This window comes from Poeciliopsis prolifica, unplaced genomic scaffold, assembly GCF_027474105.1.
Source record: "Poeciliopsis prolifica strain line A6 unplaced genomic scaffold, Auburn_PproV2 SCAFFOLD008, whole genome shotgun sequence".
Taxonomy (NCBI): domain Eukaryota; kingdom Metazoa; phylum Chordata; class Actinopteri; order Cyprinodontiformes; family Poeciliidae; genus Poeciliopsis; species Poeciliopsis prolifica.
Window position 1 is genome coordinate 2,339,085 of NW_026562383.1, and position 12,148 is coordinate 2,351,232.

Consider the following 12,148-nt stretch of genomic DNA (forward strand, 5'->3'; position numbering starts at 1 on the left):
ACAAATACATATGAAATTGCATCATTAGTATTATGTGCAGCAACACATGATGTACTGCATCACAAATATGACTGAACAATGAAATCTGTGATTAATTTTATTTTACACATAACCTTGTGTTCATTAATAATTTTTTGAATAAGCCTTTAGTTACTAAATATAAAATATACAAACTTTTTTAAATACATGCAACAATAAACATGGTTATTTCCAATTTATTTTAGCTATGTAAAAAAAAAAAAAATTCAACAATGCACAATGGGCACAGATCAGAAGGGGATATTTTTATGAATCGAAGATAATGTCTGCAGACATACGTCCACAAGTATGCCACAAATGTGAGATTCAAAAATAAGATGTTTTAAAATTCTGTATTTAAAACTGAAACGTATGACTAATTCATGCTGCTTCCACTAAGTAGACATCTTAAAATGAGGCTAAAAAATGAGAGCAGATGGTCACTTTTATTTATCCCTTAATTATTTTTAAACAGTACCATGTTTAAAAATTCCAGTGCTTTAAACTGGCTTGACTTACAAATGCATCATAACACACACAAAAAAACAAACAGAACAAGAAATGTACATCAGTATTAAAATACAATATCCCTTTAAGAAGCCAAGAATTTACCATTGAATTTCAAAGTAAATCCACGTATTCTTTAAAGATGAGCATAACCGGGAAACGGTGATGGCTCTCCAGCTGCCTTGAGCGCACATAAAACATCCTGAAGTCTTTAAACTCATCCACCACAAACAACAAAGATGAGCCTTTATTTTTCCCTCTGCAGGTTACAAACACACTTATATAAAGTCTCTCATGTGAAAAAACTCATCAGAGAAGTCCTGAGTGTTTGAAAAGGCGTCATAATCCCTGCTTGGTATGCTCAACAAACTGTGAACTCTTCCATCAGTTGAACCTCAAACTGTGGAGCTTTTGGTCCCGATGTGCGACCGTGCAAATTCTACAAAGTCATCTATGAGGACAGGCCAGGCTCCTGTTGGGGAAGAACAAGGCAGAACATGAAGATTTGCCCAAAAAAAAAAATGGTTGAAGGATTTTCTATCCGGATCATTGGGTGAGCAGTTTCCCTGACCTTCTTCATCATAATTGGACATGTCATCTGTGATCATTGTGCTGAAGTCTAATAAGAGATTCCAGGTGTCCTTAGGAATAGATTTTTTGTGGTGTTCCTGTAATCAAATGCAAAATATTAGCAATTACAGAGAAAACTCATCTAAACAAATTTCTATTTTCTTTTTTCTCCCCAATTTGTGAGTTGTTAATGACTTTTCATTTCAGCCCACTGCTTTAGAGAAACTTCACAGGTAGTTACAGGTATGCGTATACTACTGAGAAACCAGAAACAGGCCTGTCACAATAAATAAATCAGTTAATTGCATGATGAATTAAAACTCAATCATTTCAAGTTATTGTTTTCTTTTTTCTCTCTGTTTCTCTACTAAAAGCTGGATGACAAAAGTCTTCAGTCTGGTGCTTTGGTCTCAACTTCCCTTTGCTTTTGAAAGAGTTATGTTTACTTCATCATCCAATATATTTGTCGTTTATGCTGTTTTATTTATTTGGGATATTTCAAATGTCTTCCAGTTCTACTGTTAAAAGCCCATTAACATTTATATTGTATTGATCTATGAAAATATATTTCTAGACATTATATAACTTGAAATTGTTCTCAAAACAGCAATATAAATTATTATCACAATAACCTCTGGGACAATTTATCGTCAAGCAAAATGTGTTACTGTGATGGAAGTAACAAGAAGTAAACGGCCAATGACAAAATATGATTTTTACAAACTTCGATGTGTTTGATCAGGGTTTTAAACTATAGACACAAAATAGCAAATAAAAGTGTGTAAAAAGTATTTCTATATATGTATTAATTTGGAAGGTGTGGCACACTTTGTTTATCAGGAGACTAAAGTGACTGCTCATTTCTTCATAAAATAGCAAATCCCTGCTGTAAACAAACACACCTACAACATGATGCTGCCACGACTATGGTTCAGCACTGGCAGAGTGTGTTCAGGACCAACCTGAGTGTGACCTATTGCATAAAACTACGGTTTTCTGGCTGAAATCAATTATTAAAAAGCCTGATCGGACTATTTTCAACTTACAAGTAAGAACTGGTTCCACAAATCCAGGAACTTGAATCTCCCAGCCAGGACTAAATTCCAGTATGCAATCGCCATATCTAGATCTGTGATGAAAACCAGCAGCAGGTCAGTAGAACTGTGATGGACAAAACCAACATGCTGGGATGCAGGTGATTCTTACCCAATCCCTTCTGGCCAGGATTCTTGGCAAAATCAAATGTAAACTGGTAAAAGCCTTTAAATTTGCCCTGGTCCTTTAATTCCATCTCCATCTTTGGCAACTGAGATTTCAGCTTCTCTGTGCTGTCACACCTTTGAAAGAGCAAAAAGGATTTGTTTCACCAACAGTGTTTCCATTACAAATGTGCGCAAAATTTTGTCAATATTCCGCTAATGTCAGAAAAAAAACACCACACAATTTCGCAATTGCGGTATTTACATTAAATAAGATATGCAGTTAAAATCACGTGAAATTAGTTTGTTCAACTGATGCACATTATTAAAAATTGTGCGTCTCTTACATCCTATCACTTCCTGTCGTCTTCTTCATGTTTTTCACCAGTAGCGACATCCAATTGTATGTCACGACATGGGTCATGTGATAAACATGATGCAAAAAAGGGTGTTTCTGTTGAAATACACTACTTTTAACAAAGCCAAAAAACTAATTCCAATGCAAAAACGTCAGGTTTTCCCCAGTATATTGTAAGCCTGGCGGGCCACCAGGCTTTACATGTGCCCTCAATAGGCTACTGAAACATTTTTTGGACAAATGTTTTCATGCCACAGATAATTGACTAATCAGATTTTCAAATTTCCTCTAAACTTGAAACATTTTTACTCAAAACCATGGCAGACCATTGGAGCTCCTACTGGGCTTTCTGGTGAAACCCTGAAATTTGTATCAAAAGACATGATATTATTTTTATTGGTGTGAAAATTTATTTTCAGAATTCCAATTTGCATCATTTTAAGATCAATGGAAAAGCAGCTGTTTTGTGGACAAACGCTTCACAAAAAGAACCCTCTCCACCCACCAATTAAATAACAAAATGATCTCACCCCAGTTCGGTCATGCCATCCATGAACTCCTGTTTGGAAAATTCGCACTGTGTTGCTGCTCTGAACTTCCACGCTATGAGGAGGACATTGATACTGGCCGGATTCAGACCCAGGTCATCGCAGAACAGCTGGATCCCGTCAACGCCTATTTTGTTGTGATCGTGAGGTTCTAAAAACAGGAATGGAAAAACGTGGAATTACTTGATAGGTGCTTCTGGCCGGTTCTTAATTTGATCACTGTTATGCTAAAGGTGTACAGCTGAGTTAAAGTTAAAAAAACATTTAAAAAAACTTGATCAACATCAGTGTTCACAGTTATTATAACATAGTATCTGAAAGGAATGCTCAATGCTTTCTAGCAATCAAAAAAAAAGACTAAGAATTGGTAAACTACTTTTTAATGAATTCCATTGAGTTGAATTACAACAAAAACTACTAGTTAGTACACTGTTGCACCTAAAATGAACTTATTACACCGAAAAATGTTTTGAACACTGAACCAATTTCAATCACCAGGCAATATTTTATTTGCCATTGTCAAAACTTACTAAGCATGGCGGTTTGGCGCTAGGGCACTAATTCAACCAGCAACCAGTCATGTTATTTTGAGTTTAAAAAATGTTTAAAGGTTGACAGAAAATTTTAAAATATCAATTCATAATTATCTATTATTGAAAGATTGGAATATTAATACCTGAACACCAAAGAGTTGTTAAAAAATAAAAACATTTGATAAAAATTGAAATAAATAAGCAATTCTTAGCCGGGTGGGGGCACAAGTAAAGCCTGGTGGCCCGCCAGGCTTTACAAGATGGGGGAAGCCCTGCATCTTGTTTACCTCTGTATCTGTTGAACAGCTGCTCCAGCCTCTTCTTGTCCGAGCCCCCCTTAGTATTTGAAACGTAGAGCTCTGGGTTCTGGAAAAACTTGTCCGTGGCAACGTCTAGCTTCCAGTCATTCTGAGACAAGCAGGCCACCGCAGTCTTCTCATTGGATTGTGTAAAAATGATAAACTGACTAACTTTGTCCTTCTGAAGGGACTTCAGCTTGTTCTGCAGTGAAGAAAAACACAACACACACAATGATACACTGCTGATGCTTTTTTTTTGGAAGGCCTCCATGTAGCACATAAAACATAAAATTTCTGGCTTTTATATTTTATGATCACACTTAAAGAAAAAGAAAAACAAGAATTACCTATAATTCTAACATACGTTTGCAATTTTAATTAATGGAATATTACATTTAAATAACTAAAAATGCTTTTGACACATTCAAATGAGTGAGACAGTAAGTGTACTTGCTTCCAATTTTAATTGAAACACAAACTAAATTTTAAAAGTACCAGGTTACTTGCCTTCATACATATATTAACTTTAAGATTGTTCTATTCCTGATTCTAAGGATTAATTATGGTTTAGATTCACCATTACAACACCTTCAATTAGAGTGAGGAGTTTCCCTCGAGCACAGGTTTCAAACTCCAGGCCTCGAGGGCCGATGTCCTGCAGTTTTTAGATGTGCCACAGGTACAAAACACTGCAATGAAATGGCTTAATTACCTCCTCCTTGTTCTCCCGAGCCTTGCTAATGACTTAATTGTTCTGTTCAGGAGGTGCAGCGGAGGCACATCTCCAAGTTACAAGACACCGGCCCTTGAGGACTGGAGTTAGACACTCCTGCCCTAGAGTAAGCTAACTAAACACAGGAGGTTAGGCAATTACCTAACCAAGCGCTAACAATACGAGCAACGTTTGTTTTCGCTATTGTAAGGACAGGTGCCTCATTGAACCCACTCAAAAGCCCCCTATTCTTATTAGGAACCAAAAGAAGACATTGTTTTCTCACCATGTTTGTCTCGAGCAGACTTTCTTCGCTCCCATCCAGCTAGCAACTGAGTTTTTACAAACTGAACTACAAGCCTTCTTCCGGTTGCAAAGTTACGCTTCAAAATAAAAGTAAAACGCACACAAACGGCCAGTCGTGTCAAATGTGAAACTATATTTATAATCTGCATTAAACAGTTGGATATATCTGTTCAACGCAGACAAACATCTTATGTTAGTTTTTGTTTATTTTAAAAACTGATACAAAACTTTTCGGAAGTGACGTAAGAACGCAAGAGCTTTCAAGTTGTGCTCGGAATACCTAGTTCCGAGTTCCTAAATAAGGGAAGAGAAGTGTTGAGAGAGAGAAAAGGAGAGAGAAAGACAAAGGTAGAAATGTTAGAACAAAATGTTTGGAAAATGGAAGGAGATCAAGCAGCCTTGTGTTCAAAATGGCTGTAGCGTACATAAAATGTAGCAGCCCTTCTAACAGTTCACTTTTATTTCTGCCTGTAGTTAGTATTACAAATTACCACATATTTTGCAAACTATGGTTTCCGACCTGCTTTTATTTTTATTTTTTTTTTAATTTTCCCAACTGTAGCTCGAATGCGTCGTACCGGGTGTTACGTACTTCTCCGTTCCCTTTCGAGGTAACGTGAACGCAACACGCGATCTGCTTCCTCGTCCCGTTCTGTTCCTGGATGTTTACAGCGGCTCTCCGGCGCTTTCGGGAGAAATGGAGATCCTACAGACACCGCTTCGTGCCCTGGGTTGTGTTTAACCTGTCGAAGAATGAGAAGACCCTGCGGCGGGTGACGGAGCCCTCAGAAGACAAAGTGGTCCCAGATGAGCAGGTCTCACAGAGCCTCCTGGGGCTCTTCAGAGCCCTCCTCAGGAACAGCGGGGGGCTGGTCCTGGGAGCCCACACGAACTCCACGCCCCGTTTCCCACTTCACCAGCAGCAGAACGAAGCAGACGTTCTGCTTCAAACTCTGGGGTTCTGTATCGAGAGGAGGCCCAGCTCTTTAGCCCTCGCAGGAACCGGGGTGTTTGTCGCCAGAGGATTCGTACCCAAAGGAGCAACAGTTGCCATGTATCCCGGTACAATTTATCAGCCCTACGAGCCCATCCTCCTTCAGTCCATCAGAAACCCCTTCGTGTTCCGCTGCATCGACGGCGTCCTGGTGGACGGGAACGACAGAGGCATCTCCGGGATGGTGTTCAGGTCGTGCAGCGGCAGGGACAGAATGGGTCCGTACCTGACGAGCGACGCCAGCTGGCTGACGGACAGTCCGCGCAACCCTCTGGCCGTGGGCCAGTACGTCAACAACTGCTCCAACGAAAGGCCCGCCAACGTCTGCTACCAGGAGTACGACGTCCCGGACAGCTTCCCCCTGGAGCTGCGCCAGTTCCTGCCGAACGTCAACTACAGCCAGCACTGCAGCCAGAGACCTCTGCGCTGCGTGGTCCTGGTGTCGCTCAGAGACATAGGAGCAGGGGAGGAACTTTTCTCCAACTACTACACCATTGTGCGCTGAAAAGATTCACGTTTTCTTACCAATAAATAAAGAAAGAAAGAACAAAACAAAACAAAAAAGCAACACAATAAACATGCTTCCCGGCATTTTATGAACCCACTGTGATTTTTATTTGACCTCATTCTCACTTGTTTTGTGGTGCACTGCAAAAAAAAAAAAACAAACACAAAAATATCACCAAGTAATTTTGGTTTAGCTTCTTGTGCAAATATCTCTTGAAACGAGACAAAACTAACATATAAGTAAGGTTTAAGTATCGGGTGATTGCTTAGAGTCAATAATTCATTAATGCTGATATGAATGGAAGATGATTTCACTTATGACATGGGAGGAAACTTGTTATATTTAACTTGTTATAAGTTAAGTAATCTGCCAATAGAAGAAGCACTTTTTCAGCTGTTGGTGTATAAGAAAAAGCTACTACATCTTACTGAAAACTTACTTTTAAGTTATGTTTGTCTTATTTCAAGTGTGTTGATATATTTGCTCTAGAAACTAGACTGAAATCACTTGGCAAGACTTTGTTTCTAGTCAGCACTGGGAGAAGGCAGAGATCATGTTTTTCATAGATTATCTGTCACATCCCATGTCACCATGGCGTGACAGTTTCAACAAACGTTTTTCTTTAAATTTACATATACTGCAGCTTTAAAGATGAATATTTAAATTGTCTTAAGTCTGAGTTTGGATATTGGATCACACTTCGTAAAGTTCATTTAAAGGGTTCGGTTCATTTGAAGGGGCTGCCCTGGTCACCAAACAACGTCAGCGGGTTTTTGTTGAGTTTTGAACATTGTAGAAATGTACTGTCGGCCCACTTCATTTATTCCAAATCAAGTTTGGATGTGTTTGGGGCGATTCCCCTACTGGAACACACTTTTTCCACATTTTCACAATCTGCATGTTTACTGTTTATTTTGGATGAACTCGTAGAAGTCAGGGGTATCATTTGCCCCAACCAACTGGTGTGATGCACCAGTGGTATCAAAAGCAGTGAAACGGGGAGATACGTATTAATTAATGGTACAATTGATGGCATTGAAGTATCGCTTGTAAATGTGTATGCACCCAACACGGATGAGCCTGACTTCATAAAGTCACTGTTTAAGGTAATATTGCAGCACAGTACTGTTCTGTTGTTGTTGGGCGGGGACTTCAACTGTACTATGTCACAACTATTGGACAGATTACCCACTCCAAAAACCCCACTCTCTAGAATGAGTAGGATGCTAAAATATCAGGTAATAGAGACAGGTATGGCAGACGTATGGAGAAGCAGATTTCCCAGAACTAAAGACTTTACTTTTTACTCAAGCAGTCATGCATCCTACTCTAGGATCGATTATTTCTTTACCCCAAAGTCAGAACTATATAGAATAATAGATATAGAAATATTACCTATTACTATTTCTGATCATGCACCTGTTTTATTAAAATGGGACATAGGACATAGGCCAACATCTAAACAATGGAGGCTCAATACATCCCTGCTTAATGATAAAGTATTCATCGCATTTATTAGAGAGGAGCTGAGGATATATCTAGAAACTAATACATCTACAGAAACAACACCTCTGATAATATGGGATTGTGCCAAAGCATTCCTTCGGGGCCGCATCATTTCCTTCACATCTGCGAGGAAAAAACAGAAGGATGCTAAACAAAAAGATTTGGAGGACAAAATCAAAAAATTAGAGTTCAAACATAAAAGAAACGCTTCAGCTAAAATCATGAAGGAATTAAATGCAACCCGCAGACAACTAAACAGTCTATTGTCAGATAAAGTAGAGGGTAACTTGAGGTTCACTAATCAAAAATATTATGAATACGGCCAGAAGGCTAGTAGGTTATTGGCATTTAGACTGAGGAAGCAACAGTCCTCCAACATGGTTCATAAAATAAAAACCCAAGAGTCTGTTGAGACAAGACCTGACAAAATAGCAGAGGCCTTTGCAAAATTTTACAAATTATTATATACGAACACTGATACCTGTAATAATGACCAAGAGCTCACAGATTTTTTAAATAAGATAAAATTGAACCATTTAACGGATGAGGTGGCTTTGGAATTGGATCAACCGATTGAGGAATGGGAGATTAAGCAGATAATTAAATCACTCAAGAACAACAAAAGTCCAGGCCCAGATGGATTTGTCAATGACTTTTATAAAACTTTTATAGATCTCCTGGCTCCCTTGCTATTAAAAGCATATCATCATGCTTTAAAATCCAAAACTATGGCACCGTCTTGGACAGAAGCCACTATAGTAGTAATTCACAAAGAGGGCAAGGATCCTACAGACTGCCAATCATATAGACCTATATCATTGCTGAACACAGATTTACGCATACTCACAGCAATCCTAGCAAGGCGACTTAACAAATTCATCACCCAAATCATACATCCTGATCAGACAGGATTTATTGTAGGCAGGTACTATGCCCATAATATAAGACGCTTACTAAACCTAACAAGCGTTCAAAAAGAAAGAAAGATCAAATCAGCGATCATATCCTTAGATGCCCAAAAGGCGTTTGACAGAGTGTCATGGAAATATCTAATTCATACTCTGAAACGTTTTGGATTTGGTCCACATTTTGTTGACTGGGTACAAACACTTTACTCCTTCCCTCAGGCAGCAGTTAAAGTTAATGGCTTTAGGTCTGATAAATTTGCACTAGGTCGGGGGTGTAGACAAGGGTGTTCGCTCTCACCCCTTCTGTTTGCCATTAGTATTGAACCGTTAGCCCAAATCATTAGAGATGATGCTAATATTAAAGGAATAGAAATCAGCAATGAAATACACAAAATCTCATTATATGCAGATGATGTATTATTGTACTTGACTGAACCTAAATCAACAATCCCCCACTTAAAAGAGCTCATCTCCCAATTTGGATTTTACTCAGGATACAAAGTTAATATAGAAAAAACAGAAGCTATGGACATAAATGGCACAATTTCAGACTCCGTAAAAGTACAGAGTGGCTTCAAGTGGCCCAAGAATGGTATCAAATATCTGGGTATTCAAATACCTCCATCTCTATGTGACCTTTATGAGGCAAACTATAGCAAGCTCCTACGTGTGATTAAAAATGATCTGGACCGTTGGAATACTCTCCCTATTTCTCTGATAGGCCGTGTTGAAAGTATCCATATGAATGTCTTACCAACACTACTCTATTTATTCCAGATGCTACCTGTGGAAATTCCCAAATCTACCTTTGACACCTTGGATAAAATGATAACTGGATTCATTTGGCAAAGGAAGCGTCCTAGAATCAGACTGAAAACTCTGCAGTTATCTAAATCTAAGGGGGCCTCAAACTCCCAAACTTAAAATATTATTACTGGGCTGCACAATTCAAACCCTTATTGGTTTGGTTACAGAATAGTGCAGATACTCGATGGCTGGGAATAGAGGAAAGCATTTGTTCAGTACCACTGCAAGCATTACCTTTCTTAGATGCTCCTGTAAAGGAAATGACAATCTGGACAAAAAACACCCTCAAAATTTGGAACAAAATACAATCGACTTTTAAGTTATTAAAACAGATTTCACTTTTATCATGTATAGGATCTATGAAGACATTTGCACCAAACAACTTAGATTCTGGTTTCAAAAACTGGTCTAATTATGGACTGTCTCACATTCATCAATTAATTAATGATGGACATTTCAAAACCTTTGAACAGATGAAGAAAGAATTTGGTCTCCCTAAAACAGACTTTATAGATATTTACAACTTAGAACCTTTGTGACGACACACAACAATTGGACTAAACTTCACAAACCTACTCCTATAGAAAATTTCCTAATGGACATACAAAGGGGAAAGGAAAATAATAAAGTAATTAGTAAAATATATGACCTGTTTATGTCCATGAATGTGCACGATTCCACAAACATAAAGCATAATTGGGAGACTGAACTGCAGGAGTCAATAGCTGGGGACACATGGGAAGAAATATGTACTGAAGCACATTTAACAACAAATTCTAATACATGGAGAGAATTCAAATGGAAAGTAGTAGTCCGGTTTTTCAGAACGCCAGCAATAACCAGTAAAATGGGCCCAACACAACCCAGTTCATGCTGGAGAAACTGCGGGATGCAGAATGCAAATCATATACATATCTTCTGGTCTTGTCCTAAACTAAGTGATTTCTGGAAGGACATTTTTGAAGCTCTCAGTGTTATTTTCAGGAGAAATGTTCCAAAAACTCCCTTGGTGGCAGTTCTGGGAGTAATACCCGATGGAATAGACAGGAAGGGTGATAGATATCTTCTAAGTATCTTGCTCACAGCAGCCTTGAAATGTATAACTATCATGTGGCTGAAACCAGGGCCTCCTACATATAACACATGGATACAAAAAATTTGGGACATTTATCTGATGGAAGGAATCACATATTCCTTAAGGCTTCAAAAAACAGTTTTTGATATAAGGTGGAGCCCGGTCTTACTGTTACTAATTCAATGACGCCCTTACAGGATTGCTTGTTGGCACCTGTAGGTACCCATGGGTCAGTTAGAATACCTTACTGTTTAAGAATGTGAGGACCATCCTATGTCAGAGGGGATTTAATTGTGTGTCTTGTATTTTTTTTTATTTATTTTTTTTATTTTGTTGTTCTTGTGTGATGTTTGTACTGGTATGTATTCCTTATTGCCTATGTTAGATCATTTGATGTCTCATCTTTTGTCAAGTTATAATGCAGAAGATATATGTCAGTAAGAGACAGACGAATGCAACTGTGGACATGTGTTGTTAAAAATAAATAAAAATAAAGTTTAAAAAAAAAAAAAAAGCAGTGAAACACCCCAAAAGATTAATGCTGCTTACACCATACTGGACAGATAGCAAAGATTTATTACATTGTAAGTTGTAGCACTGTATTTAATTGAAAAAAATACATGATTATGAACCTCATTGTGGTTTTGCAAACACTCAAACAAAGCCCAGACGAGGTGTAGAGTTAATTATAATGTTGACTTTAATTAAATTAAGTGGATTTATGGTAACTTGTTTTTTTCATGCAGTTAAACTAAACATTTGAATTAAATAAGTTGAGGGCTATGTGAGGTGAAAACATTTAAGTAACAACAAACATAGATTCCAAAGCTTCATCTACATAGTCTTTATAAACTTATAAAAAAGGACCTAATAAGTCCTTTTACTGCCAAAGGACTTATTAGGTATTTTTCAGGACGCATTTTTGTGAAACTGAAACATGAGTGAGCTATACGTTCATTTTCATGACCATCTCCATCTAGCTGAAGTGTGCAGGCTTGTGCTTGTTTTTCTGAAAATATATCACTGATTTCTGTCATCGTTTGAGTGGACAGAACTAATAAAAAGCAGGAGGCAAGAGCTGTTTCAGTGAAGAAGTTTTCTTTTAAAGAAAGAACCCCCAGTATATTGCTTCTGGAATATACTGGGGGTTTTACTTATATGCACAAAAATAAATCATTACTGCATGCTCAGATTTACTAAGTTAAGTTATGCTCTCTGAAATGGCACAAGTTACTTAATCACATATGTTAATGAAAATTAAGAAATGTGGATGTATATATATATATATTTTATGAAAGGA

At 37.9% G+C, this 12,148-nt stretch overlaps 2 protein-coding genes across 2 annotated transcripts; one reads left to right on the forward strand and one right to left on the reverse strand.

Annotated features, from left to right (window-relative positions):
- Positions 1-84: 84 nt before the first annotated feature.
- On the reverse strand, positions 85-5,286 carry dcun1d1 (DCN1, defective in cullin neddylation 1, domain containing 1 (S. cerevisiae)). Its single transcript, XM_055033259.1, has 7 exons — positions 5,031-5,286; positions 4,021-4,234; positions 3,183-3,351; positions 2,302-2,432; positions 2,142-2,224; positions 1,097-1,193; positions 85-997 (listed from the first exon to the last, which is right to left on the reverse strand). The coding sequence occupies exons 1-7, from the start codon at positions 5,031-5,033 to the stop codon at positions 921-923; spliced, it is 774 nt and encodes a 257-aa protein (XP_054889234.1). The 5' UTR covers positions 5,034-5,286; the 3' UTR covers positions 85-920.
- A 367-nt stretch (positions 5,287-5,653) lies between these two features.
- setd9 (SET domain containing 9) lies at positions 5,654-6,644 on the forward strand. Its single transcript, XM_055033258.1, has one exon. The coding sequence runs from the start codon at positions 5,713-5,715 to the stop codon at positions 6,547-6,549; it is 837 nt and encodes a 278-aa protein (XP_054889233.1). The 5' UTR covers positions 5,654-5,712; the 3' UTR covers positions 6,550-6,644.
- The last annotated feature ends 5,504 nt before the right edge of the window (positions 6,645-12,148 follow it).